At 50.2% G+C, this 26,754-nt stretch overlaps 2 protein-coding genes across 2 annotated transcripts in view; both read right to left on the bottom strand.

Moving 5' to 3' along the window:
* Positions 1-8,127, bottom strand: part of KCNB1 (potassium voltage-gated channel subfamily B member 1) — a 119,295-nt gene extending 111,168 nt beyond the window's left edge. Inside the window, exons 1-2 of the mRNA XM_055393288.2 lie at positions 7,858-8,127; positions 5,906-6,638 (exon numbers count right to left, since the gene is read on the bottom strand). Of these exons, the coding sequence (XP_055249263.2) occupies positions 5,906-6,472 (567 nt within the window). The 5' untranslated portion in view covers positions 6,473-6,638; positions 7,858-8,127. The remainder of the gene's footprint in view (positions 1-5,905; positions 6,639-7,857) is intronic.
* An 11,768-nt stretch (positions 8,128-19,895) lies between these two features.
* PTGIS (prostaglandin I2 synthase) overlaps positions 19,896-26,754 on the bottom strand; it is a 46,712-nt gene continuing 39,853 nt past the window's right edge. Inside the window, exons 8-10 of the mRNA XM_055393311.2 lie at positions 25,924-26,105; positions 24,567-24,718; positions 19,896-21,991 (exon numbers count right to left, since the gene is read on the bottom strand). Of these exons, the coding sequence (XP_055249286.2) occupies positions 21,847-21,991; positions 24,567-24,718; positions 25,924-26,105 (479 nt within the window). The 3' untranslated portion in view covers positions 19,896-21,846. The remainder of the gene's footprint in view (positions 21,992-24,566; positions 24,719-25,923; positions 26,106-26,754) is intronic.

Genomic DNA, 26,754 nt, shown 5'->3' with positions numbered 1-26,754 from the left:
TAAAACATGAATGCCCCCTGGATCAGATCAAGGAAGCAGAAACATCATCACACTAAAGGCGTGAAATCCCAAGGTGGCAGGCAGTGAGCCTAGAGTCAGCAACACTGTAATAGGAGATGTGGCCAACCAGGGGAATAGTTAAAACAGAGGAATCCAGTGATAATACAAATAATCATGGTTGTCATTTACAGAATGTTTACCATTTACCGGGCACTGGGTTAAGTGCTCCATGCAGATTATCTCATAAAGGCCCTAAGAGGTGGGCTCCATTATAATTCCCATTTTCTAGAATAGCAAGCCACTCCAGTACTCTTGCCTAGAAAATCGCATGGACAGAGGAGCCTGGTGGGCTGCAGTCCATGGGGTTGCTACTAGTCGGACACGACTGCGCGACTTCACTTTCACTTTTCACTTTCACACATTGGAGAAGGAAATGGCAACCCACTCCAGTGTTCTTGCCTGGAGAATCCCAGGGACAGTGGAGCCTGGTGGGCTGCCGTCTATGGGGTCGCACAGAGTCAGACACGACTGAAGTGACTTAGCAGCAGCAGCAGCAGCAGAGGAGAAAATTGAGACTCAGAGGAGGAAAGGAACTTGCCCGAGGTGTCATATTCCTGGCAATCAATGTAGAAATGAACCACATCTGTAGGACTCCAGAGCTGATTCTTTTTTTTTTTTTTTAAGTTTTTATTTATTTATTTTTGGCTGTGCTGGGTCTTATTTGCTGTGAGGGCTTCTAACTAGTTGTGGAGAGCAGAGGCTACTCTCTAGTTGTGTGTGGGATTCTCAATGGGGTGACTTTTCTTGTTGCAGAGCATGGACCCTAAGGCACTTGGGCTCAGTAGTTGCAGTTCCCGGGCTCTAGAGCACAGGCTCAGTAGATGGGGCTCACGGGCTCAGCTGCTCCGCAGTATGTGGGATCCTCCTGGATCAGGAGTCTAACTCATCCTGCACTGGCAGGCGGACTCCCCACCAATGAGCCACCAGGGAAGCCCCAGAGCTGATTCCTAATCAAATCTGTGGTGGGCAAACCACTGACCAGCGTCTCTAAATGAAGGATACTTCCACTTTGGAATATAATAACTATGATTCATATTCATAAAGTACTTTCATTTGCAAATTACATTCGCTGTCTGAAATCCCGAGGGGTGGGCACTTATGCCATCACTGTTTGGCAGAGGAGTTCACTGAAGCTCAGAGAGCTTGAGTGATCTGCCCAAGATTCTGGGATGAAGAAGCACAGGCTCGGGAACCAGGCCAACCCGGGTTCAAACCCTCACTCTTCCCTTTTCTTTCCTTCAGCAAATACTGACTGAGCCCACTTAGTTGTGTGAGCTCCAGCAAGTGACTGCCCCTCTCAGAGCTTCCATTTCTTCTTTGTAAAATAATATTAACACCACTCATCGAATCCATTGCCCCCTTCATCTGAAAAGCCCAGACACTTGCTTTCCCAGGCTTCCCTGCAGATAGAGCATGAGCATGTGACCTGACGCTGGCCAATGGGATTTAAAAAGAAGTCTGCCGGGGGCTGCTGCAAAATGTTAAGCTGGGAGGGGAAAAAAAAAAAAACTGGCATAGAAGAGGGCACACCCCTCTTCATTGGTTGGACATCATGTGTCTCTACTTGAAGGCTAGAACTGGGTAGCCATCTCATGATACCAGGCATCCAGCCTGAGAACCAAGCTACCTGCAGGAGCTGGAGGAGTAGAAGGACTGAAAGAATCTAGAATCCTGGGACTTCCTTGGTGGTCCAGTGGTGAAGAATCTGCTTTGCAGTGCGGGGGACTCAGGTTCCATCCCTGGTCCGGCAACTAAGATCCCACGTGCTGCGGAACAGCTTAGACTGCACACTGCAACTACTGAAGCCCCGAGAGCTCTGGAACCCGCTTGACACTAAGGGAGTCCATGTGCCCCAATGAGAGATCCTGCGTGACTGAATGAATATCACTCATGCTGCAGCTAAGCCTAGACACAGCCTAATTAATTAACTTAAAGTAAGAATCTAGAATCCTAATGGCATCGTGGAACCATTAGCCCAAAGCCCTACCTTGAAACCCTGTTAGGTGAGAAGATGCATCTTCCTCCTTATAGAAGCCACTTCCGGTTTCCTATCCTGTGACTTGTAGCCCAAGTGGGAAGATTACCTTGATTGAGTTGTTGAAAGGATTTCAATGATAGCGCATAGAAAGCATCACTAATCGATGCCTGGCACAACAAACGACAGCTCCTCTGGAAATTACCTCAGGCTTTAACCCTGAGACTCTTCCAGGGACCAAAGACCCTCCTGACCTGGCAAATTAGCTCTCTGTCTCTCCTACTGAGAAAAGCTTGTAGTTTTCCCAGAAAACCAGCGGTGGCCCAGAACCACAACCCCATCACTCTGATGAGACTGACCCCAGCTTCCAAACTGGAATCAATCACACTGCCGTTTGTCTAATGGATTTTGATTTTCACTCTCCTGATGCGGAAGGCAAGGGCTTGTGCTTTGGTTTGTCTCCGTGTTGCCAGAACATCCATCAATTATTAACAGCAGCAGCTCAGCCACTCAGTGCTGCTATCAGAAGGAAAAGACTTGCCGCAACCCAGCCCACCCAGCCATAGAAAAAGGACTCTGCGGCTTATTATTATGAAAACAAGCCCTACGTACAGTTGGATAGGCACTGTGCTCAATTCTGGCAAACGCGATGACCCTGCAAGGTGGGCCTTTTATCTATACTTTACAGGCTGGAGGCTACAGTTTGGAGAGGGGAAGAACTCACTGAAGGCCAGAAACTGGAGAAACAGTGAACCTGGCCTTAAAACCCAGGTCTGTCTTTGGTCCTACATATATAAGATATGCCGTTTCTGTATCCCACAATCACCCAGCCATGGGCCTCCATTTGACTTCTTATCCTGCGAACTCTGAGAAATTTCTATAGGTCTTGCTGTTCTAACACGTGAAACTTCCGAGTTGGGGAGCTGGGGGCGGGTGGGGAGGGCAAAGAACTAATCCCCCAAGGAGGCCAGAGGCACAGGGAGCTGGGTTGCAAGTGGGTTGAGAGGAAGGAGTGGCAAGTCCTTGAGACACACTGACTGACTGATTGCTCCATTCATTCATTCCATCTGGATTTACCTGGAGATGCTCTGCGCCAGGCACCATGATGGGTACTGGGAATGGGGCAGTGAATACAACTCATGACACTCATATTCTTGTAGAAGAGGAACTGAGAAATACAAGGAAGCGGGTACAATTTCAGAGAGTGCTCAAGCCCTGTGCAAGAAGGACACTGCAAGACGCTAGTGTAGGAAGAGAGAGGCTGTCTTAGATAGGGGTCAGGAAAGGTCTTTTAGAGGAGGGGACATCTGAGCAGGGACCAGCTCCCAAAAGGAATGAGAAAGAATGACCAGCCATGGGACAATATAGGGAAGACAATTCCAGGTGGGAAGAACAACAAGTGCAAAGGTCCTGAGTTAGGACAAAGGTGGATCTGTGTAGGGAAGAGCAAGGAGGCCAGTGGGGCTGAAACTGCGTGAACCAGAGAGACAAGATGAGTTCAGAGAGGTCACGGGGCTGAATTCGTCGTGAAGGGTTTGGACTTTATTCTGTCATGGGAAAACTCTCTGGAGCATTTTGAGCAGATGAATAATGTGATCCAATTACATCTAGAAAAGCTCACTCTGGCTGCTGAATGGGGAATGGATTGCAGGAGGCAAAGGTGGAAGCAGGGAGATTGGGAAGGAGACAATGGTACTTAATCACTGTGGAAAGAAGAGTAATTCAAAATCACACTGGAGTCTGAATTTCTGGCTACTCCCATCTGCCTGCTGTGTGACCTTAGGCAAGTTACTTAACCTCTCTGATCTCCCCTCTTTTTGAAAGGTGGGATGTAATAATAGGGAACTGGTATAAGGCTGAATGTGTTGTCCATATACAGTGGATATGTGATCAATGGCAGGAATTCTATGCCGAGGGCCAATGAACTGGCCTGCCACACCAGACCGTCCATCTGCCAGGACTAGCCAGCAGCCCCAGCCCACGATCACAGAGAGGTCATGAAACTCGTCCCTGTGATCGGATTAACCCAAGGGAATGATGAAGCTGTTTATTCCCAACCAGCACCTTTTACAAGCCCGAGCCACCTGCCTAGCTGCCAGGCACCAACCCATACAGAGCCCTTTGCCTACTTCTTCTGGGAAACGGACCCTCCCCTGCTCTCCCCTCACTCTCTTGTCTTAGGGACAGGACAGAGAAGAGGGTCTAAACCAGGTGTGGAAGGGAGAAACCTGGTCAGGCCTGGAAATAGCAAAATAAGTCTGCTGATCCTAAGCTGGTTAAGGGTGAGTGACTATGTCTTAAGACAGAGGCTTTTTGGACACGAAACCTGGGGCAGGATTATGGCCAGAGGCAGCCCGCAAAGAGGAGACGGGCCTAGGAATCTCTGAGTCCTCTTTAGGGTGGACAGGGAAAAGAGAAAACCTCTCTCCGCGCTCCAACAAGCCACTCAGCCCTACATTCACCCTCTCACAGGGCTGTCCTTGGGCAGCCAGATCTAGAGAGAGGACCCCCTCAGACCCCCTCCAGACCTGGCCCTCCATGTGGGCCTTTAGTGAGGGGCCAGTTGAGCCAGGGGGCACCCACAGTGAGAGGGCAGAATAGGCTTCTGGACAGTAGGCTATCCAGGAGGCAGCCTGAGCTCACACATCATGGCTGGTATGCAGATTTCCTTCTCTCTTCCTCTTTTTGCCGTGAATACATTTACCTGTTCTTCACCTGTCTTATTGGCCCTGCTCTGAGGGAATGAGTTATGTTCAACATATCTTTCCCAGCTTGGTCTTCCTGGATTCTGACCTTAACGCCTCTCTTTTCTGGCTCCCTCTGGGCCCCGCATGGCCTCTTTTGTGGCACTGCACACACTGTGTTGTCATTTCCTTGCAACTCCCAGCACCTTGGCCACGTGAAGATAGGCCCCCATCTCTCTGAGGCATTCCCGAGTCCCATCCTAACACACAGGAGTTGCTCATCAGCAAATGACCTCCTGCCCTGGTCTGGCTCGCACCCCAAGCCTTCCTTCGTCCCTTACAGCTCCCTTTTTTTTTTTTTTTTAACCTGGCAGCATATAGTTCTATCCATTGTGATGGGACCCATTCCTGCCTCTTTCTCCTGTTTTCTTTTTCACATTGCCTCATTTTTTCTCCCCGTTTCAAAATTTACATCCTCTTCCGACAGTCAAAGCATCTTTAGAAGCTGCATCAAGCATTCTGGGAATCAATGCACCAAATAAATGAAGAAAGAACAAACCGGGGGTGACCCTTCGCCCACAGGCATCCACAACCAGCTGCATGCATCATGCACGTACATACCCATCCTTCAGAGTCCCTTTGCCTCATTTTTCTCACTTATGTTAAAACTGCCTGACAGTATCTCAAGGTCCTCCAAGTAGGTCTGTAAGCTGCTTCATTCCCTCCTTGGAGCAAAGTGGGGTTATAAATATAGGGATAAGTATTAAAATTGCAGAGTGACTCCTCTAGCCTGGGTCTAGGCATCCACAAGGGAGCATTATGTAGAATAGACCTAACCCAACTCTGCTCCATCTCGAGGCTTTATTGTCCCTCTGTGCCCTGTTATTTGCAGTGTCCATTCTCTTGATGTGGGTTTTCATAAGTCTCCATAAATCCTTTTCTCAAGCAAAGCTGGGGTATAAAGTATTGAATAATAAAAGGATGAGGTGACCAGAGCCATACAGGAACGAACAGCTTGAAGGGGTTGTTGGTTCTCACCTCTGAGGTCTCAGCCACAGCCCTTTCTCTTTCCTGGTCTTCATATTTGTGGGAACTAAGCCACAGTCCCCCAGCCGTGGTCCTCGATCTGGGCACACAGGCAGAACCCCCGCCCCCCAGCCCAGCACCGCCGGGATTTCACACTCACCTTGGCGGCCACAGAGGAATTGGGCTTCTCCAATAAGTCCCAGAGTTTCTTCCTCTTCTCCGCGCAGCACGTGTTATCAAACTCCTCGCCCTCCCGCTCGCGGAGAGTCTCCGCCTCGCGCTTGAGCTCCTCGTTCATCTGCTCCTTCTTCTGGTGGTAGCGGGCCTGGCAGCAGGACTCCAGGTAGATTTCGTCGATGCCCCAGTAGTCCAGCTCTTGGCTGAAGCTGAGCGCGCACATCTCCTCCATCATGTGCAGCCGCCCGGTGCGGTAGAAGTTGAGGATGGAGGTGAAGGCGCCCGGATGGCGGTCGAAGAAGTACTCGTTGTCGTCGAGGCTGTAGTCGTCGCACACCTCCAGCAGCGAGTCGTGCGTGTTGCAGTCGCGGAGCTTGCCCAGCCGCGTGCGGGGCAGGCGGTCCAGGGTGCGCCAGAGAACCTCGTGTGCCAGCCCACCGACGTTGAGGCGGACGCGCCTCGAGCACGCCTTGCTGCGCACGATCTCCATGGGCTCGGGTGGCAGCGAGCTAGTGGAGCGGGAGCCATGCTTCGTCATGCCCGCCGGCATCTCTGGTCCGGCCGCCCCCGCCCCCCCTGCCCCCCCAGGCCGCTGTCACTGGACGGCGAGGCCGGCCGCCGCGGGGGAGGGGGGCAGGGAGCGCTGTGGGCTGCTGGGGGTGCAGGGGGCCGCGCGGGAGCGCGTCACGGCCGTCTTCTCACCTCCATCCCGACGGCTGCGAGGCAGAAAGCGGACGCAGGTCAGCGGACGAGGAGCTGTGCGCGGCCCCTCCCCACCTCTCCACCCCGGCCCCGGCCGGCCTTGACCTTCCCGGCGCTTAAGCGGCTCAGGGCCGCAGCCGGGCTGGGCGCTGTCCCTCCTGCCGGTGCTGAAGTCCGCCCCACCCCGTGGCTGGAGGGAGGGGCCGCCCTCCGAAGCGGGGAGAGGGCCCCCCAGAGGCGCCGGGGGACCGGGAGGCCCCACCCCGGCCTTCCGCCGCCCTGGCTCTGCTCTGCCGCCTGGGGCGCTGTCCGCCCCGTCGAGTGCTGAAACTCGCTTTTCTCTGGGTCTTCCCGTCGAGGGCCGCACCTGGCCCCGCCATGCGGAGGGGAGGGCAGCTGAATGAAAAAACTTTTTTTCTTTTTTCAAAAAAATACTTATCTTTTCCTTCTCCTGCTCCGAGATAATTAGGGTTTGAAGGCTGGGGGTGGGGGTGGAGGGTAGGGCGGCGGGGCGGTGGCAGGTGGATTGCTTTTTCTAAACCTTTAAAGATTTGGGGGCATTCTGGAGGGTTTCAGGTGCCCACCTGTCGGTAACAACAGACCGGATAGTCACGACAGCCCCACTGTCCTGGAGCGACCCCTCTCCCCAAGGCACACGGGAGCATCTCTTGAGGTCTCTCCGGAGGCGAGGTGAACACTGAAGACGCAAAGCCAAGCTCTGCGCGGGGTCCCGCCCCTCCCTCCGCGCCCCCTGCCCCACGGCGGGGGTTGGCGCACAAAGTCCGGGGGGCCCACCCGGCCTGTCCTCCCCTAGCTCCTTCCCCGCCCCCTTCTTCTTCTCCTCCTCCTCCTCCTCGCTCTTCTCCTGCGATGGCTTTTTATAACTCCGGGTTCTGCGCCTTTCCCGGGGCTTGGAAGGGAAGGGGTGGGGGAGGTGGGAGGCGGGGAGAGGAGCTGAATTTTCTGGCCTTTTCAAAACGAGCCCTCCTCCCTCCGCGCACTGGTGATCTCAGGGCTCCTCTGAGCCCCTAGGCATGTGAAGCTCACGCCCTACCCCCTCACCCAAGAATGGGGATCGCGCGTCTCCCCGGAGCCCCGGCTCTTGCCCCGCCACCACCCCCCGCCCCCCCAGCCTGAAACCGCGGAGCCTGGGTAGACTAACAGGCCGAACCGCGACAAGCGAGCCCCTCTCCTGGGTACCCCTGCGTCCCCGCCGCGCGCCCCAACACTCACCCCCAGGGTGGCCGCCTCCCAGGGCCAGGGACCGCGCATTGCCGCGGTCGCCCGGGCGCCCCCGCCCGCGGGCAGCGGCGGACCCGGGGCCGGGCTGGGCCCGGCCTACGCCGGCCGGGCAGGCGACGCGCCGGAGCTGCAGGCGCTGCGGGGTCGGAGCGCGCTCTCCGAGGCTGGGGGCGAGGGCGGGCGCTGGGGGCGCGGGCGGCAGGACTGAGGTCGGGCGGCGCCTCGCGATCCACCTCCTCCTCTTCTGCTCCCGCGGCAGCGGTGGCGGCTGCTTGGGCGAGATCAACAAGTCGGGGCTGAGCTTGGCTCCGCGCTCGCTGCGATTCTGTCCCGCACTTCTGAGCGCCCGGAGTCGGGCACCGAGGCGGGACGGCGCCACCTGCGGGTTGGAAGCGTGCGCGCCGCTTAACTCCTGCCTGCCCGGCCGGGCCAGTTGGTGAGGCTGGGGGCGGGTTAGGGATTTGGGCAAAGGATGTGCCCCTAACGACTGCCTGCCTCTCAGTTCCACCTTCCTTCATCCGGTCATCAGTGTGGCTTGAGCGCCTACTGTATGCAAGGCCCTGAGATAAGCGTCTGAGATACAGCTGTAAACCAAACGCAAACATCCAGCCCTTGTGGAGCTGGTTGGAAGCAGATCAAAACCAAGAAAGTCAAAGAATATGTCAGACCGTGATAAGCGCAGAAGAAAGGGAATGGGGGATGGGGGTGGTGAGGAGGGAGGGGAGGGGAGGTGGAGTGAGGGGGGACAATTGTAATTTTAAATAGCCCTTGGTTTCATAAGCTTCCATTCTAAACTCTAAACTCTAATTCTAGAAATGAATTCTAGATTCTAGTGGGGGAAGGTGAGCAATGAGTATATCGACAAATAAATATCCAGTGTGGCAGCTGGTGATAACTGCTAAGAAGAAAAATAAAGCAAGGTGATGGGAAGAGAGAGTGAGGGGTGAGCTAGCTTATAAACCTTGGTGAGTCATTCATTCATGTTGCTTTGGACAATTGGGTTTTGAGAGCTTCTTGTGTGCTGGGTCCTATGCCAGGCTCAGCAAGGAATATGTCCTTCCCTGGAGCTCCCTGTCCAGTAAGGGAGAATGGATGGATCGAATATTCTCCAGAAATGAATAAAAATGTTGAATAACTTACCTAGAGAAATGAGCAAGGCCTCCCTAAGGATGCCACAGTTGGGCCCCCATGTTGACTCTTTTCTTTTTTTGTTTAAAGATTTTTAAAATGTGGACCATTTAAAAAGTCTTTATTGAATTTGTTGCAGTATTGCCTCTGCTTTATGTTTTTTGGCCGTGAGGGATATGGAATCTTAGCTCCCAGGCGGGGGATAGAACCTGCACTCCCTGTACTGGAAGGCGAAGTCGTAACCAGTTGACTGCCAGGGAAATCCCTCCTTGTTTACTCTTTCAAATACATATCTACTGCCTGGTAAGTAAATGGATGCTGTGGACACAGCAGTGAGCCCCTTGCGCTGGAGGAAAAACAGAAAAAGCCACAGTGCCCTAAGGTACAGTCCCCCCCAAACCTCTGACCCTTTCCTTCATTTCTAAAATTGAGATTCATTTCCACATAGTTGCACATAATATTATTATATATTTTAATCGGTTCATTTCTCGTCATCTCCATTATCATGATCCACATCCAAGATGCCATCGTCTTGTAGGTAGAGGCCACAGATGTGGGTAACATCCTCCAGTGCCCAGGTCAGAGCCCCACAATAAAGAACTCTCCAGCCCTGAATATCAATAGTGTCAAGGTCGATAAACCTTAGATCAATTTAATAGAAGGCAAAGGCATTTCCCAGTCTGAAAATTTTATTCTCTCAGACAGTAGTTAGTGGGAACCTAGTATGTTATGTACCAGGTTAACAGGCTTCCCTGGTGGCTCGGTGGTAAGGAATCTGCCTGCCAATGCAGGAGGTGTGGGTTCGATCCCTGGGTAGGGAAGATCCCCTGGAGAAAGAAATGGCAACCCACTCCAGTATTCTTGCCTGGAAAATCCCATGGACGGAGGAGCCTGGCAGACTACAGTTTAAGGGGTCTCAGATAGTCAAACACAACTTAATGACTAAACAGCAACTACTCTGACCACTGGAGATACGGTGAGACTAAATCAGGCAGCCTCTATACTCACAGGTTTTTATTCTGGTGGGGGATACAGTTAATGAACAAGTAAATGAATAAACCCGGAGAAGGCAATGGCAAGCCACTCCAGTACTATTGCCTAGAAAATCCCATGGATGGAGGAGCCTGGTAGGCTGCAGTCCGTGGGGTCGCTAAGGGTCGGACACGACTGAGCGACTTCACTTTCACTTTTCACTTTCCACTTTCACACATTGGAGAAGGAAATGGCAACCCACTCCAGTGTTCTTGCCTGGAGAATCCCAGGGACGGGGGAGCCTGGTGGGCTTCCATCTATGGGGTCACACAGAGTCGGACACGACTGAAGTGACTTAGCAGCAGCAGCAGCAAATGAATAAACCAGATTATTTGAATAGTGAGAAATGCTGTGAAGAAAAGTAAGTGAGAGGAAGTGAAAGAGAGCATGACTAGAAGAGGCATCAGCAACTTTAGATAGGATGATAAGGCAAGGAGGGCTTCCTGGAGGAGGTGATATATCTAAGGTGAGAACCTGAGGACAGGGAGAAGACAACCATGTGAAGTTCTGGGGAAGGAGGTACGGGCAGGGGAGACAGAAAGAGCAAAAGTCCTAAGGTAGAAATGAGCTTGGGGAAAGAGGTTAGAGAGGTGGACGGGATCAGGCCAGGTAGATCCCTGTTGGGATTTTATTCTCAAGGTGAAGGAATGAGTTTGGCTTTTTTCTTAATCGTAATGGGAAGCCATGATAGAGTTTTAAGCAGAGAAGATTCATGTGCTGCTATATATTTTGTGGTGATTCTTCTAGCTGCTGTGTGCTTTACAGAATTTGGGGGACAAAAGGTAGCAGCAGGAAGACCCATCATGAGGCTTCTCCAATTGTCCAGGTCAAAGATAGTGTGGTTTGGACTGGGATGGTGGCCGTGGGAATGGCTGGGCAATTTCATAGTCACAGGTCTTTGACAAGGGAGAGTCCTCTGCAAGCCCAAGGCTAGATATTCCATGTTACTCAGATTCATCACTCCAGGTAGCCTGATTCCTGCAAAGTTCTTACTCTGGCTCCAGATTCAGATAAACATCTGTGTAGAGTGGATCTTAGAAGCGCAAATAGTACAAACAGCTCTGTAACTTTTTTTTTTTTTGCAAAAGTCATGTTGCTGCTACTTGTTTATTCATTTACTCAGTGCAAAGGATTAAGTGTAAACTTACTCAAGAAGGAAGTGCAGCTACTGTCTCAGAGAGTGAGTTCTGGAGTCAGAACAACTGGTGACTGGTGCCATTTCTTGCAGAATGACCTTGGGCAAGTGGTTTAACCTGAGTCTTGATTTTTTTCTGTGTAAAATAAGGCTGGAAATTATTATGAGGAATGTATAGAAAGCACGTACTCATTGCTAGCTCTGATAGATTATAGGTTACCCAAGGGCAGGAAGTGGTCTGTCTTGCACATCTCAACTATCAGAATACTTAACAGGATTTTAAAGAATAAAGATATTTAGTTATTTCACATAAAAATTCAGGAAGAGGGTGGTATGAGAGTTAATTAAGCAGTTCATTATGTTAATAAGGACCTAGGCGTCTTCCATTTTTGGCTCTGCCTTATTCAACATATAGGCTTTTTGTCCCAAGCTTCTTGCCTCATAGTCACAAAATGGCTGCCACCACTCCAGGCATTGGCTTCCATAAAACCATATTCGAAAGCAGAAAGAAGGAGATGGCCAATGTGGCAAAAAATATTTCTCCTTTTATGCTTTTACCCCTGGGCAGTCTCTACCAAGTTCCATTTCATGGGTCACTTCCATACCAATCACTGTCAAAGGAAATAAGATTCACCCCAGAAGCCTATGCCAATTACTGCCTTTACAAAATTGAAGTTTATTTAACAAGGAACAAGTGCAGATTAAAGTTGGGTAACCAGCCAACAGTGTCTGCCACACTCTTCCCACAGTGCCCAGTACAATGCTAAGGACGGAGTAAATGCTCAATAAATATTTATTGAATGAACAAATAAATCCTCTTATGGGAAGGTATATAAACACCTATGAATAATGTACATCTCTGAATCCAAGCATATTCAGTCCTATTGGTGAGGATGGGGGCAAGGTACATAGGCAATAAAACTGGCAAAGAATTCTCTTATGGCCCTCTTCTCTGACTCCAGGCCTTTCATGAAGAGTTCCCCCCAAGATGATTCACAGTCTCAATTCAGCAGAACTGATATTTGTACATATCTTTTTCAAAGAAATGGCTAGTATGTAAACAGTGTGCAAGTCCTCTGGGCAATCCCCTATGCTAAATAGCAGAGGTTATGAGCTGGTTATCTGCCGTCTTTGGTTGTATAGCCATCACAGGGTTTTTGGTTTGGTTTTGTTTTTAAGTGAAAATCAGAGGAGTTTACATGAAAATTTGGATTTCTGGCTTCTCTTGAAACATTAGAGGCACTGATTAACACTGGCCCACATTCCTGTGCAACATGGCCATTGCAGCTGGCACAGAGGAGCGGCTGGCCCGAATCACAGCTGTGCCCTTTAGGCAGAAGGTGCTCTATACTTCCTACAGTCCCTGCCACTCCCTCACGCTCCTCACTCAAGTCTTGTTGAGTTTATGTTGCTTTCCTCATCTTGGTATAAATTTAAGCTTAAGCTTGTTATGCACAAAGGCCACGGAAGTCCAAAGAAGCTGTCTTGCTGCTCTCTGTTTCCCCAGGCTTTGCAGAGTGTCCAGTTTAGAAATTTTATTTCCTGAATGAAAAGACTGTAAATTATTTGAAAGCACCTGGTCTTCATTTCTTAGAATCTTCTATCTTCATGAACAGAGAGACTATCTAGAAATAAAGTCAATAGAAGGGCGTGTAGAGACCCGAGACTGAGATACCGAGTCCTGTCAATGTCATAGAGCGCCTAGATCTGGCCGTGCCTGAAGGCCATGCCTCTGGCTTTCCCACTTATGAAAGTGAAAGTGAAGTCGCTCAGCCGTGTCCGACTCTTGTGGCCCCATGGACTGTAGCCCACCAGGCTCCTCTGTCCATGGGATTTTCCAGGCAATAGTACTGGAGTGGATTGCCTTTTCCTTCTCCAGGGGATCTTCCCAACCCAGGGATCGAACCTGGGTCTCCAGCATTGTAGACAGACGCTTTACCGTCTGAGCCACCAGGGAAGTCCTTTCCACTTATGGGAACTAGTAAATATCCCTTCTTACCTAAGCCAGGTTGAGTTGTGATTAAGCTAGATTAAATCCCAAAGAGCCCAACTGATTCAGTTCTCTCTCCACTAACCATAAGTTTACCATCTCCTTATAATGTACTTATGGGAAACAGGGCAAAAAGAGTAATAAAACTTAGACTGCTCCACAGAGAAGGAGTTCAAGTATAACCATCTCGTTTTACAGGTCAACCAGTGAGTGGGCAGCCAAGTACCAGCACTAAGTCACAAACTATCTTCTGCTCAGACCCTCTTGGCAGACTGCCCACTGAGAGGTGCTGAGAGTTTCCCTGAGACTGTATGAGGTCAAGTCAGCCTAATTCATCCATGTAAATACAAGACAATCCCCCTCTAAGCTGGGCTGGCTGGAGACATGTCCATTTGAAGTCAGATTTTTTTCTTGGACTCCAAACTACCAGGCATCACTTATTTATAACCTCACTAAGTGTCTTACTCAGGTTTCTGGGCACTTCTGGGTACTAAGCAAACTAATTAATCCCCTCCCGCCTCTGCCCATGGACCCTTGGGAAGGAATCATTGTTTTCCAAGGGTGGTTATGGGGGTATCCAAAGGCTCAAGGGAAATAATTGACATCTCTGAGTGGCTGTCACTCAGGACAGCTGCTCTATGCCGTGGCCTTGCCCAGATACAGTTCCAGTAGCCCCAGGGATTTTTCTGGCAGCTTGGATTCCGGTCTTTTTGCCTGTTTTTCTTTTGCCCCAATAATAATAATAAGATAAAATAATCATAATTGTAGTCGTGAGTAAATTGGGGTTAATGATAGAATCTGCCTCCCAGGGCTGCTGGGAGGGACTGAGGAGATAAGGCTCGTGAACTGCTTAGCGCCATACACAGCACGAGCAAGTTCATATGAAGACAACGTTAGTAACAACACTACCAACCACAGTAACAGCAGCTGGCATTGAGCAGCTACTATACACCAAGCGCTCTACCTGCTGGCCGTGGGATGATCCTTGAGTGACCAGATGTTTGACTCTAGTGCCTGTTCTATGCTAGCCTGATTACCTTTATCAAGCCCTGAGTTTCTGGCCTAGGTTTGTGGAAAGTGGGTGTGCTTGGTTTTCTGATCAACCTAAACATTTCCCCATTCTTCTTTTCATCTTTTGCTCACCACCTACCCATCAACCCAGCCACCCATGTGTCCAGCCACATCCTCAGCCACCTAAGCACCCAAATGTGCCCCCACCCGTTTAGTTACCAACTCACTCATCAGTCCGTGCGCTCGCTCGCTCACTCATCCATCTTTCTTTCATCCATGTATTCTACCCAGTAACCACCTTTCCACCCACTCATTCACTCACCTACCATTCATTCACGCATCTACCCACCCATATAGCATCTTTCCATCCATCCGTCATTCCACCCAGCCAGCCAGCCAGCCATTCACCCGTGCACCCATATACCCAGTCACTTACCCACCGATTCACTCACTCACCTGCCATCCACTCATCCATCCCTCTACCTACTTATTCATCCCTCCCCAATCACTCATCCAGCCCAGATATTCACGCATCTACCCACCTAGTCACCCACGAATCTATGCACTTTATCAGACATCCTCACCATCTACCACCTACCATTTTGAAGTGTTTCCTTCAGGTAATGCTCTGTGCTAAGCCATGGCCTGATCTCTTGAACTCCCTCCCCGGGAGAAAATGTGGACGCCACCAGAGGGTCCTCAGAGAGGGAGATTGGTAAACCTGCACATAGTCCATGAGCCCCTTGATGGCTTGGACTTTGCCAAAGCCACTGACTTTCATCCAGGGTCTGTGGCCAAACAGTGATGAAATACAGGATGGACTGAGGCATGGCCTTCCAGCAGAGCAATTAGAGGTAAACTGATAACTCTTCCCCACAGAAGAGCCTGGGAACTCCAAGATGCAATAGAAAAGGCGCGAGTCAGCAAAAGGAGGAAATCGAAGTCCCAGAGATCAAGAGCTAATTAACTGATTCTCTGAAGATAATATTTCATTAAATCCAGCCCTCCTGGTCTTTGGGGACTGATCTCTCTTCTACCTCTTTCTCATGGCCCTTGTCCATGCTGACCTGATCTCCTCTGCCTCCTCTCTCATCTGCCTTCCCTAGTTTAATACTTCCTGGGCTCCAACCTCCCCGCTGTGATGAGGGTTGACCTTTAAAGGCATAAGTGTGACCAACTCACTCCCGTGCTTATAATTCTTTATGACTCCTCACTGTCTAGATAAAGGACAAACTCTCCCAAGTTGAGAAAAAGGGCATTCACTTACACATCAGCACATATTCCCCAAGCACCGACTAGGTGTTGAGCTTAGGTTGCATGCTGGGGAATGCAGTGGTCGTGAAACCAACCCACCTTCCTGGAGCTCACATTTAAACAGGAGACATAAACAGAGACATTTAAAAATAATCTAATATCGATACTCACTGTGAAGGAAGGAAGTAAAAGTGTAAGAATACGAATAATTGGAACCCCCGGAGTAGGAAACGGCAACTCACTCCAGTATTCTTGCCTGGAAAATTCCATAGAGCCTGGCGGGATACAGTCCATGGAGTCTCAAAGAGTCGGACATGACTGAGTGTTCATGGAACCTTGTATTGTATTGTATGCTATTTAATTTCTAAAAGTGGGCTGTGAAATATTTCCCTCTTGATTATCTTAGTGTGTATCCAAGAATCACGCATGACAGTCTATCCTTATGTTCTGATTTTAATCACATCACATTATGCTATCTAGTCACTCAGTCATGTCCAACTCTTTGTAACCCCATGGTTGCATGGCTCCTGGTCCACCAGACTCCTCTGTCCATGGGATTCTCCAGGCAAGAATACCGGAGTGGGTTGCCAGTTCTTGTCCCAGAGAATCTTCCTGACCTAGGAATCAAACCTGGGTCCCTCACACTGCAGGCAGATACTTTACCATCTAAGCCATCAGGGAAGCCCAAAAATCAATACACTCTTCTGCCAGAACAAAATGGGCGATTGTCAGGATGGTGGTATCATTTCTGCTGAAAGGTTCATTGTTGCTCTATTTAAAACCCTCCTTCCTTAAGAAAACATCTGCTGCTGTGCTCTGTAGAAAATGGTGATCCTCCCTGTCTTCCTTCCTGGGCTGAGCTCCAGGAAGTTTGTGCTCAGACGTAGAGTCCTGTCCATCTCCCATCGTGCAGACAGTCCAAGCAATGATTATTTATTTACAACAGCTAACATAATCGGTGGTAACAACTTCATAGGCAGCCTCTAAGTGCAGGCAAGATGAAAAATTGACTAAATTGGAAAATAAAAATGCAAAGGGAATAAAAAAAAAGAATAATGAGAAGGAAAGGCAGTGACTTCAGCTCAAGAAATCCCTGAGACAGTGATAATGCTGATGAGTCTTAAGTCAGAGTGATCACCAAGCCATAAAGGTAGAAAGGAGAGCAGGTGCAAAGGCCCTGGGGCAGGCTAGAGGGTTTAAGGAGATAGAAGATGGCAGTTGTGGCAAGGGCGAAGTATGGGAAGGCAAGAATGGACTGAGGAGTGGGATAGAAAAACAGAGGAGGAGAGAAAGACCATGTAGGTGAGGGTTGTCTGGAGGCATCTGGATTTTATTGCAATGGAGTTGATGGGTTTTAAACAAGGGAGTAGCTGATCTGATTTTTACCATCAGGGTGTAAAAGACCTCTCGTTCTCCCCATGACTCCTGCTCCTTAACCCCTGGAAACCACTAACCTACTTTCTGCCATTATTGACTTATCAATTCTGGACATTTCACATAAATGGAATCATACAATATGTAGCTTTTTTTGACTGGCTTCTTTTGCTAGGTATATGTTTTTAAGATTCATCCATATTGTACCATGGAACAGCACATCATTTCTTTTCGTTGACAATTAGTATTCCGTTGTATGAATATACCACACTGTGTGTATCCACTCATCAGCTGAAGGACATTTGGGTTGTTTCCACTTTAGAGTTATTTAATATTAACTCTCGAGTGACTATTTAATTCTGATATGGAAGCTACTTTTCTGTGTTAGGGGTATTCAAATGTTCACTCATAGATTGATAATGTAAGTAAATGACAAATGCATTTCTTAATGTTCTTACCTGGCAAAATAAAACTCTGGAGTCTTTCTGTTAACTTTTATGGAACAGAATCTGAAAGATCAAAACCCTGGACCTGCAGACTGCTGATAAAGTCAATGGCTCAGAGAAGCCAAGTGTTGTCCCTCTGGCCCTGCATGTGGCTCAGACCAGGATTGGTAAACAAGAGAGCATAATGCAGCACTTCTCAAGCTGGGGTACAGTTCCCCTCCTCAGGCACATGTTGGTCTCCTGGAGAGAAAGACTACATTTCCCAGTCTCTTATGCAGTAAGGAATGTCATGCAACTAAATTGTGACCAATGAGATAGAAGCAGATTTTTCTCTTCTTTGCTCCTCTCTCCTTCCTGCTGGCTGGAATGTGGACAAATGGCAGGAGCTCAATCAGCCATCCTGGACCCTGAGGTAGAAAGCACTGGTTACAGACGCTGGAGGGACCAAAAGGAGGAGCCTGGTGACTGTGGAGATGCCATACCACCTCTGATCTCCTGTATCTGTATGAGGGAGAAAGCAATGTCTGCTGCATTGAATATAAACATCTTAATGTGTAAAGTACTGCTGTGGAACTTTCAGATGTCACAGTCAAATCCAGTCCCACCAAATGTGCCTCCATGGCCCCCCACAGATGAGGAAACTGATATAAGGGACATCTGCCTCAGGACAGTATTTTTACTCAAAGATTTGAGAGAAAAAAAGCAATTTTCCCTTTTCAAGTTTTCCCAACGCTAATTTAATTAATTTCTTCCTGGGAAATCCTTGGTGGTTCAGTAGTTAGGACTCTGCATTTCACTGCAAGGGGCATAGGTTCGATGCCTGGTCAGGGAACTAGAAGATCCCACATGCCTCAAGGTGTGGCCAAAAAAAACAAAACTCTCCCCCCTTCTTTTAAATATTAAAACAAATGCATATATCTCCATGAAGTATAGGGAACATGTGGCAAATCTGTAAGACTTTTTCTGCTGCTTTATTCTGGGTGGTGAGCCTCTTCCCCAAGGTCCTCTGTGGACACCTGGTCCCTCCTCTGCCCTCAGGGGGACTGTTGATAGATTCTGAGCCTGGGCTCAGGAGGCAGGGAGCCTGTGATTGAATCCCAGGTCTGCTACTTATTAACCACGTGATCCTGGCCAGCCATTTCCCTCTGACCCTGCTTCCTCCTCTAACATGGAGATGGTGATGTCACCTGGCGGGAGGCTGGGGGGTGTGACTTCTGTCCATGAAAGGCCGTGTCCCAGAGCCAGGCACTCAGGTGTTCCATCCCCTCCCCAGGTGCTAAGCTCGCCTCTCTGGACACAGTTGACTCTCAATCTGACTCACAGTCAGAGGCAGTTCCACAAACAAGGATGATTTGATGTGTTTCAGCACATTTCCGCTCGACAATATCATATAAAAATAGAGTTCTTTATTAAAACAGTAAGGCGGAACAATCACTGCTACTCACAAAACACCATCTTTAAAAACAACAACAAAAAACTTCCCTATTAATGTCGCTGGGCCAGAAGATTCGACTCCCAGGGCCGGTTTCTCCATCTGGAGAATGGGCAGGTGGGAAGTCCCCCGCCCGCTGTGGGCGGGAAGCACCGGTGGGAGATGAGCCAGGGTGGCCCCCGCGCTGGGCGTGATGCACCCCCGTGGGGTGGGCACCTTACTCCTCTTCCCGTCCCCTTCACCCAGTTACTGTCGAGGGCCAGGTCTCAGGGTGCTGCTGGCGTGGCCTTAACACCACTCAGACACCTGTCTGTTCCCTTTTGTAACTCAGAAGAGACAGAGCGCAGGCTCTGAGCCTTGGTGACACCAGCGCAGGGGACCCCTCCCCAGCAGATTTATCTTTCACAGTCACTTTCTATTTTTGGCAGCAAGTGATACATGTTGTCAGTTACCTCAGCAGTGGGAAAAAAGCTCCCTTTTTAAACAAATTTAAGTTTTAAAACATGAGACCATTTAAAGGAAATAAACTGGTAAACAACAATACAAAATACAGCAAAAAATAATAATCATGATGGTGGTACAGAAACACTCCATTAGGTCAACGTCCGGGTATTTCCGACCTCGGTATTTTTAGAAGAAGAAAGGAAAAAAATAAAAAAGATGAAAACAAAGTTGGGTTCAAAGCACGTTCTCCCAAGCTGTACTTCAATATCTCTGATACCAGCTGGGGCTGCCTGGTGGGAGAATTGTCTCTTCCTAATGATTGTGGCTCCAAGGAGGTGTCCCCTTTAAAGGGAACAGGTTGTTTTTTGAACATGGGTGAGAATCTAGTCTCAGCGACAAAGCAGCCCTGATGTGGAAGGGGATAATCAGAGGGCTTTTCCCGAGCACATCAGGGTAGAAGCCACGCGCCAGAGATCTTCCCAGAGCTATTTCTGACGGCCTCCTTCCTTCCCCTCCAAGTCAGGATGAGGCAGCTGAGGGTTGCCATGGAAACCAGCTCCTCCTCCCACAGGAGGCTGCCAGCTCTGATTTCCTGCAGAGTTAAGAAGCAGGCGGCAGCAGGGGTCACCCAGGCGTGAAGATGGGTTTCCCTGGGGATATCCTGCCTCCTGCCAATCACAAAAACTGTCTGGGAATCCTGGGGCCGCCTGGAGGCTGGGGGCCAGGGAAGCCCCCAAGCCCCGGTGCCTCTCTGAGAAGAGACTAGACCCCAGAACATTCAGAGATCTCAGGTCTTCTCTTATCCCTCCAAATAAAGCTACAGAAACCTAGGTATGTGTGTGTATGTGTGTCTGCATCTCATGAGATGCATCCACCCATGGGTGCCTCTGGCTCTGCCTGCTGTCTGATGCCAAACAGAACTGCCCCTCCACCACCCCTCTGAGCTCAAGGAGCACAGAGCTGCCCATCTAGCATTTGCTGCTGGGAGAGTACATCTGTTTGTGACATTCTATCAGCTTGTAAGCTCTGTGACCCTGGGCAAGTCACTTCACCTCTCTGAAGCCCATTTCCTCATCTATAAAGAGAGAGTAACCATCCTCTCTTCCCAGAGATGCTGTCAAAATAGAAACTGGTCCTGTCACAGGCATTTAGAGGGTCTTCAATAAGCAGGACCTAATATCAACAGGAATACTTATCATCCTAATAACGGCTTCCAGGCAATTTTTCTCTTTGATCTGTTGTTTTTTTTTCCCCTTAAATTCAAAGGCAAGTTGTCATCACTGATCTGTTTGATCAAAGGGTGGCGCACATCCAGGACAGGAAGGACTGTTGGTCTGAGAAACAATCCATCAGCAGGATCCTGCCGCCTCCTGCAATACCATCTCTAAGAGTAGGAACAGGGCTCTCAAACCTCAGTGCCTTCAGGGGACAGGAGGTACTGTGAATGGAAAAGCAGACCAAGGAGAAATGCTGGTGGACCAGAGCGCATGGGCTCCAGATAAGGCAGACAGCTGCTACTCAGCTCTGGCTAATGGCGGCCCTTGGGAACACGGGCCCAGTGTGGACAGATCTTTCAGGTCTTCAAGAGAAGTTGGACATTTTCAATCAACTCTTCCAAAGATGACAAGGTAACACTACCGTATTTTCTATAAATGTGGGCCAAACGAAACAGGCCTGCAATCTGGATGGGGCCCAGAGCTGGAGCTCCTGAGCTAGAATGGAGGAAACCAAGGTCTCCTCTTGTTTGGCTCCACTAGCCTCAGGAGTCCAGGCTGCTTGCTTTCACAGGGGCCACCCGGTCCGGGCTGTGTCCTGCTAATTCCCTGCCTGAGTCCCAGCGCCGGGAGAGCCCATCCCATGTGGAGCCCAGAACTCAACGCTGAGAAGCCTGCTCCCCGGAGCCCAGCATCCAGAGGCCGCCCCCACCCCCACCCCCAGCCGGTGGAAGCCCCAGCCTCAGGAAACCCTCCTGCGTTTTCTCAAGGATCAGTGTGAACGGAGAGATGGAGGAGGTGTCCAGTGAAGAGGGCACCCAGGAAAGCGAATATGCTAAGAGACTCTTTGGCTTTAGGTAGTTTAATAACAGTTCAGGGACAGAGTTTATATGTACTGCTAGGCCCTGAATGGCCTTTTTATGGCCAGTGTCTGCTTTGACTCGTTATCGCCTGGACCACACCCAGGGCATTGGATGGCAGTCCCTTGGGGGTTGGGGACAGAGCAGTGAGGAGGTCTCTTAGTTTGCCCTGTCTGCTGCAGCTTTAGGTGGCGCAGTATAAAGAATCCACCTGCCAATGCTGGCGATGCAAGAGATGCAGGTTCGATCCCTGGGTTGGGAAGATCCCCTGGAGCAGGAAATGGCAACCCACTCCAGTATTGCCTGGAACATTTCTGGGGACAGAGGAGCCTGGCAGACTACAGTCCATGGGGCCACAAAGAGTCAGACATGACTGAGCGACTGAGTACATGCACCTGTAGCTTTAGTGCATTTCATAAAGGGGGGAGCTGGGGGCAGAAAGAGTCTCATGCTGGAACTTTGCCGCAGATAATCTGTGCAGCTTCTGGTCTTTTCTTCACTCTCCTTCTTCCCCCTGTCCCTCCCCACTGCCCCCAGCACAGTCTTGTGAAAAACAGCAGGAAGGGGTAATGCTGGCAGCATTGGATGTTCAAAGCCCGGCATCCGGGCTGGACGCGGGCACAGGAAGTTGGGTGAGGGGGTAGGCTGGGCGTGTGGAGCTCATGGCCGGATGCGGTAACGGACGGGCACATCGTGTTCTGGCTGCATCAGCCCGAAGCCATACCTGCTGAGGTCAAACTCGGGGATGTCCACGTCTGGGGTGGTCAGCTCCAGGTCAAACTGCATCAGCACAAGGAACACGAATCTGGAGAGAGGAGGTGTCGGAGGCGTGAGGGGGAAGGGGGGCGTCTGTTCAGAGTCAGGCAGGAAAGCAAGGGCTTCCTCCTGGTCTGACCCCAGCTCTCACTTGGAAACTGTTAAAGGAGGGTGAGCGAGCAGAGCACAAAGGCCACGCACTTCCGAGGCCTGTCTGACAGGCTGTGGGTGGGCGTGACGTGTGTCAACTCCAACCAAAGCATTTCAGAACCAGTGCCCGCTCTCCAGCTCTCTCGGCTGCCTGGGCTTCATGTGGAGATGATGGGGCTGGAAGATGGGAAGAACCTGGCCCCCAAGCCCTGCATGAGGGGGAAGAGCACCCCCCAAACCCACAGTTGACGCTGTATGAGTGGGAACCAAACCTGTACAAGCTTGGGGGTCGACTTGGGGGTCATTTGCCACAGCAGCAAAACTGAGCTTCTCCTGGTTAATACGGACACTGACCCTTCCTGATTCTTCCCACCATCCTCACCCCAGGCCCAGCAAACTCCCGGAACCCCAACTGTCTGCCCTGGTCTGGGCTGCTGCTAAACCACAGCTGCCTTCGTGAGATCAGAAGCGGGCACCCCTCCTCCAGACAGCCGTGGGGACGCTGGGAGAGCAGGACGCACAGCAGGCATGGCCATCGCTTGGAATGCGGTTCTGACAAGTACACGAACCGGGGGATGATGCCATCACTGGGCCCATAAAAGGGGTGGCAGCCCACCCACCCCCGCCCTGCAGTGTGAACTGGTTCCACCAGCCGGATCTTACCACTGCCTGTGTTAGCTAGGGTCAGCCTGATCCTCTACTCCTCTGGGCCCTACCATCACCCCGCCCCCACTGCCACCCAGGTGCCCAGCGCTGGCACAACACACAGCAGGGAAGATGAGTGAAAAAGAGGGAAGATGAGGACAGAGCAATGTCAGCGCTCTGGGCAGGGGAGCTAGGAGCAGACTTGGGCCCTGCCTCTTATGGGTGTGTGACCCCTGTCAGGTTTCCTTCCCACTCTGGGCCTCAGTTTCCCCATCTGATCAAAGAGGGTCAAAGGGGTGGGCTGTGTTCCTTCCAGCTCTGAAGCTGTAGAGTGGCAGAGGGTGAGTTTATACCAGTGTGTTGGGGGGGTCTGTACCCGCACCTTCATTCACCAGGTGCCTGACCTTGAGGAATGCTTTGACCTGTAGAGTCAGTTATCATGATGATGAACTGAGACAAAAATAACAGATTGGCTAACTTACTGAACTCTACGTGCCAGACACTTTGCTAAGCATTTCGTATCCATTATCTCTTTCATCTGTCCAAAACCTTTCTGGAGTAGGAACAACAGTCAGTTCTGCGGTAACACTTGTTTTGAACACAAGAATTCGTGCCAGTGGGATTTATCCATCAGGGCGCGAATGAAGCGTGACGCAAATTTCACATCTGCCTGTGGTCACTTCATCCGCAAGAAGCACTAAGAGAATGAAAAACTGCACTCCGCTGAATGAAGCTGAGCAGGAATTCATAAAACGCACACACCTAAACTCTGTCCCCCAGCGACCTCAGGACACCAGGTGGGTGGTGAGTCACACCATCCCCATCAGGCGTCCAACCTCAGATAACCCCGCTCCCAGGCTTCAGTGTGACTCGTAGCTCCATCCAATGCCCAATTCCATGGCAAGTGTCAGGTCGTTGCCCAAGTAAAGCACCATATTTATTGTACCACTTACGTGCTTCTATTTATTCCATTTAACATGTGTAAACCTGTGGTAGGGCCCTCAAGTCAGTCCTAAAGAAAATCAACCCTGAATATTCATTGGAAGACTGATGCTGAAGCTGAAACTCCAGTACTTTGGTCACCTGATGTGAAGAACTGACTCACTGGAAAAGACCCTGATATGCTGGGAAAGATTGAAGGCGGGAGGAGAAGGGGACGACAGAGGATGAGATGGTTGGATGGCATCAACGACTTGATGGACATGAGTTTGAGTGAGCTCCGGGAGTTGGAGATGAACAGGGAAGCCTAGCGTGCTGCAGTCCATGGGGTCGCAAAGAGGCCACACAACTGAGCGACTGAACAACGATAAACCTGTGCTACCATATTTTCCAGGTATCTTTTTGTGTCATTGATGAGGTTTCTATCTCCACCACAGCCCTGTGGTTTTTATTGTGTGGTTTCCCACAGCACAGGGATTTTCAAGAATGCACTGGAAGTTTTAGAGTGGAACCAACTGTAAATGATCTCCATTTTACTGCTGCGAAAACTGAGGCCAAAGGTTAATGCAATGTGCCCATTCACTAGCATAATGCCTGCACATTAAAGTGGTAATAGTAGTAATTACAATCATAACTTGTATTAAAAGCCTACAATGAGCCAGGCAGTGGCTGAAGTACCTAGAAAGGTCCCATTTACTCATCCTGACACCCTTGGGATGTAAGATGATCAGTACCCCTATTGTACAGTTGCGGAAACAGAGGCAGAGGTTACCCAGCTGAACAGAAGGACAGGCGGAAGTCATACCCCTGGTTTGTTATCTGAGGGCCAAAGCGCATGGGATCCAGGGAAGAGAATTTATGGGCCTTGGCTCCCAGTGCCCGGAACTCACTGTTTGATGCTGTTGATGGCATAGCCCTTCCCCAGACACTGGTTGTGCCCTGCTCCCCACGGCAGGCTGTAGTTCTTGAGTCGCTTCCCATCTTTGTAAAAGTCTTTCTTCTCTGATCCATCAGGGTTCAGGAATCGGTTGTATTTAAATACCTGAAACAGGAAGAAGGTCCCTTTCTGATTCCATCCCCAAAATAGAGAAGTATGGAGAAAAATGTCTGAAGATGTTTATCACAGTCTTGTTTATAAGAGAGAAACAGTGGAAAAAATGTAAAGCTCAACTGATGGGGACCGGCTAAAAATGACAGCAGCTAATGATAAGCCTGAGCTTGGTCTGTGTGTGCTGACATTGGAAAGAACTTTTAAGACTGGTTGTTGGGCGAAAAAAGAAAGTGTCAGAATACTGTGTGATTCTGTGACTATATAAACATGTACTTATTCACATAAGTGTGAGCATGTTGCGTGTCTGTAAAAAGACATATATATCTAAAGGACACGCTCCCAACCACGGAACCCTGAGGAACTGGAGAGGAAGGGGAATGAAGATAGATTTTTATTTGTAAATATATATATGCCTATATTTCTGTCTTAAAGTATATATCATTTTAAATATAAAACAATTTAAAATAAACGAAATTAAAATTATTTTTGCAAAGGAGAATGCCAGGTTCCTCCGGTTACATTGCAGAGTGGTAACGTGAAGAGTGTATTTGAGCACGGGGCTTTTTGTACAGAGTGGGTGGAAGGATAGGTGACTGGACCAGTGGACAGACAGATGGGAGAGTGAGCTGATGATTGCCACATGGATGGATGGATGCGTGGATGGACGGTGGATGGATGGTGGGTGGATGCAGAGATGGATGGCGGATGGACGGAGGATGGATGCATGCATGGAAGGATGGATGCAGGGACAGACGGATGGTGGATGCACGCATGCATGGATGGATAGGCGGTGGGGTGCCTGCATATACAGTACAGAACATGGCACACAGTAAACATCCAAAACTTAGAAATCGTGAAAGTCTGCCACATTTCGAAATCTAGGGAGAAGGAAAAGCGTTAAGAAGCTAACATTATAAGATGCTAAAAATAGGAAAAATTGGTCAGCTGGCCCTTGCAAGGTGCTTAGTGTGTACCAGGTGCTGTGAAGAGGTTTAACACATGTAATCTTCCTGACAACCCCATGGCAGTAGATGCTATTATGAGGTCCATTTCACAGGTGAGGACACAGACACACAGAGGTGACAGGAATCTGGGCAAGGATCCACGGCAAATAAAGAGCCCAACGTGCTGCCGCTGAGGCTGGGCAGAACGCGAAGCCACTCATTTCCCCCTACGACCCCCGGGATGCCTTTTACCTCCGGGTCTGTGTAGATCTCCGGGTCCTTCTGGGGACTCAGGAAGGGAAAGAGGAGGAGGCGGTCCCCACGTCGCAGGCTGAATTCCCGCCCATCCGCCATGGGCAAGGCCAGGTCGGCCACGACCTCGCGGGTGATGAAGGGCGCGGCGGTGAGCCTGAGGCTCTCGCTCAGCACGCTGTCTGCACGGGGCAGGGTCAAGGCGGGAGCGGTCAGCGGCGTCCCCGCCACCACTGAAATGCCACCCCCTGGCCCTCATCTGACAGAGGCAGGTGCAGAGACCGAGAGAGGGTGCGTGGCTCTCCCGCCATCACAAAGCCAGGCCAAAACCGGCCGCGTGACGAGAGGCACTTGCCGCAGAGACCTCGGACATGAAGTTCTGGGTCTGATCCTAAAAGAAGCTGCGTGGGAAGGCGGGAGCCAGGCTCATATCAGAGACGGCTGGAGAGACAGCAGGGTTATGTCTGCCTGCCCAACAGGCGTCCTCCGTCCGAAGACAGCTCCCTGTTTTCTCGCGGGGACCACCCCGCTACCATCCTCAGGGATTGGGCTGTGCATTCCACACCCAACACCTGGGATTGCGCTGCGACTGGCTAATCAGAGCAGCCCAAAGCTCTGGACCTCACGATTGGCTCCGGATGGGCACATGACCTGAAGAGAGCCAATGAGAGCCATTCCTGGGACTTCGGATAGGAACGTGGCAGGGACGCACACCCTCCCCCGGCAGGCAACTCGGCGCCACTGGCGGCCATCTTGCCAGCTCGAGGCTGGAGCAGAAAATGGAGCTGAGGACCGAGAGACTGAGACCTGAGGGTGTCGTTAAACCAGCTG

This window comes from Moschus berezovskii, chromosome 15 (assembly GCF_049115385.1).
Source record: "Moschus berezovskii isolate FMDL1 chromosome 15, NW_MosBer_1.0, whole genome shotgun sequence".
Classification (NCBI taxonomy): Eukaryota; Metazoa; Chordata; class Mammalia; order Artiodactyla; family Moschidae; genus Moschus; species Moschus berezovskii.
Note: the sequence above shows the minus strand (reverse complement) of the source record. Positions and strands in the feature narration are given on the sequence as shown.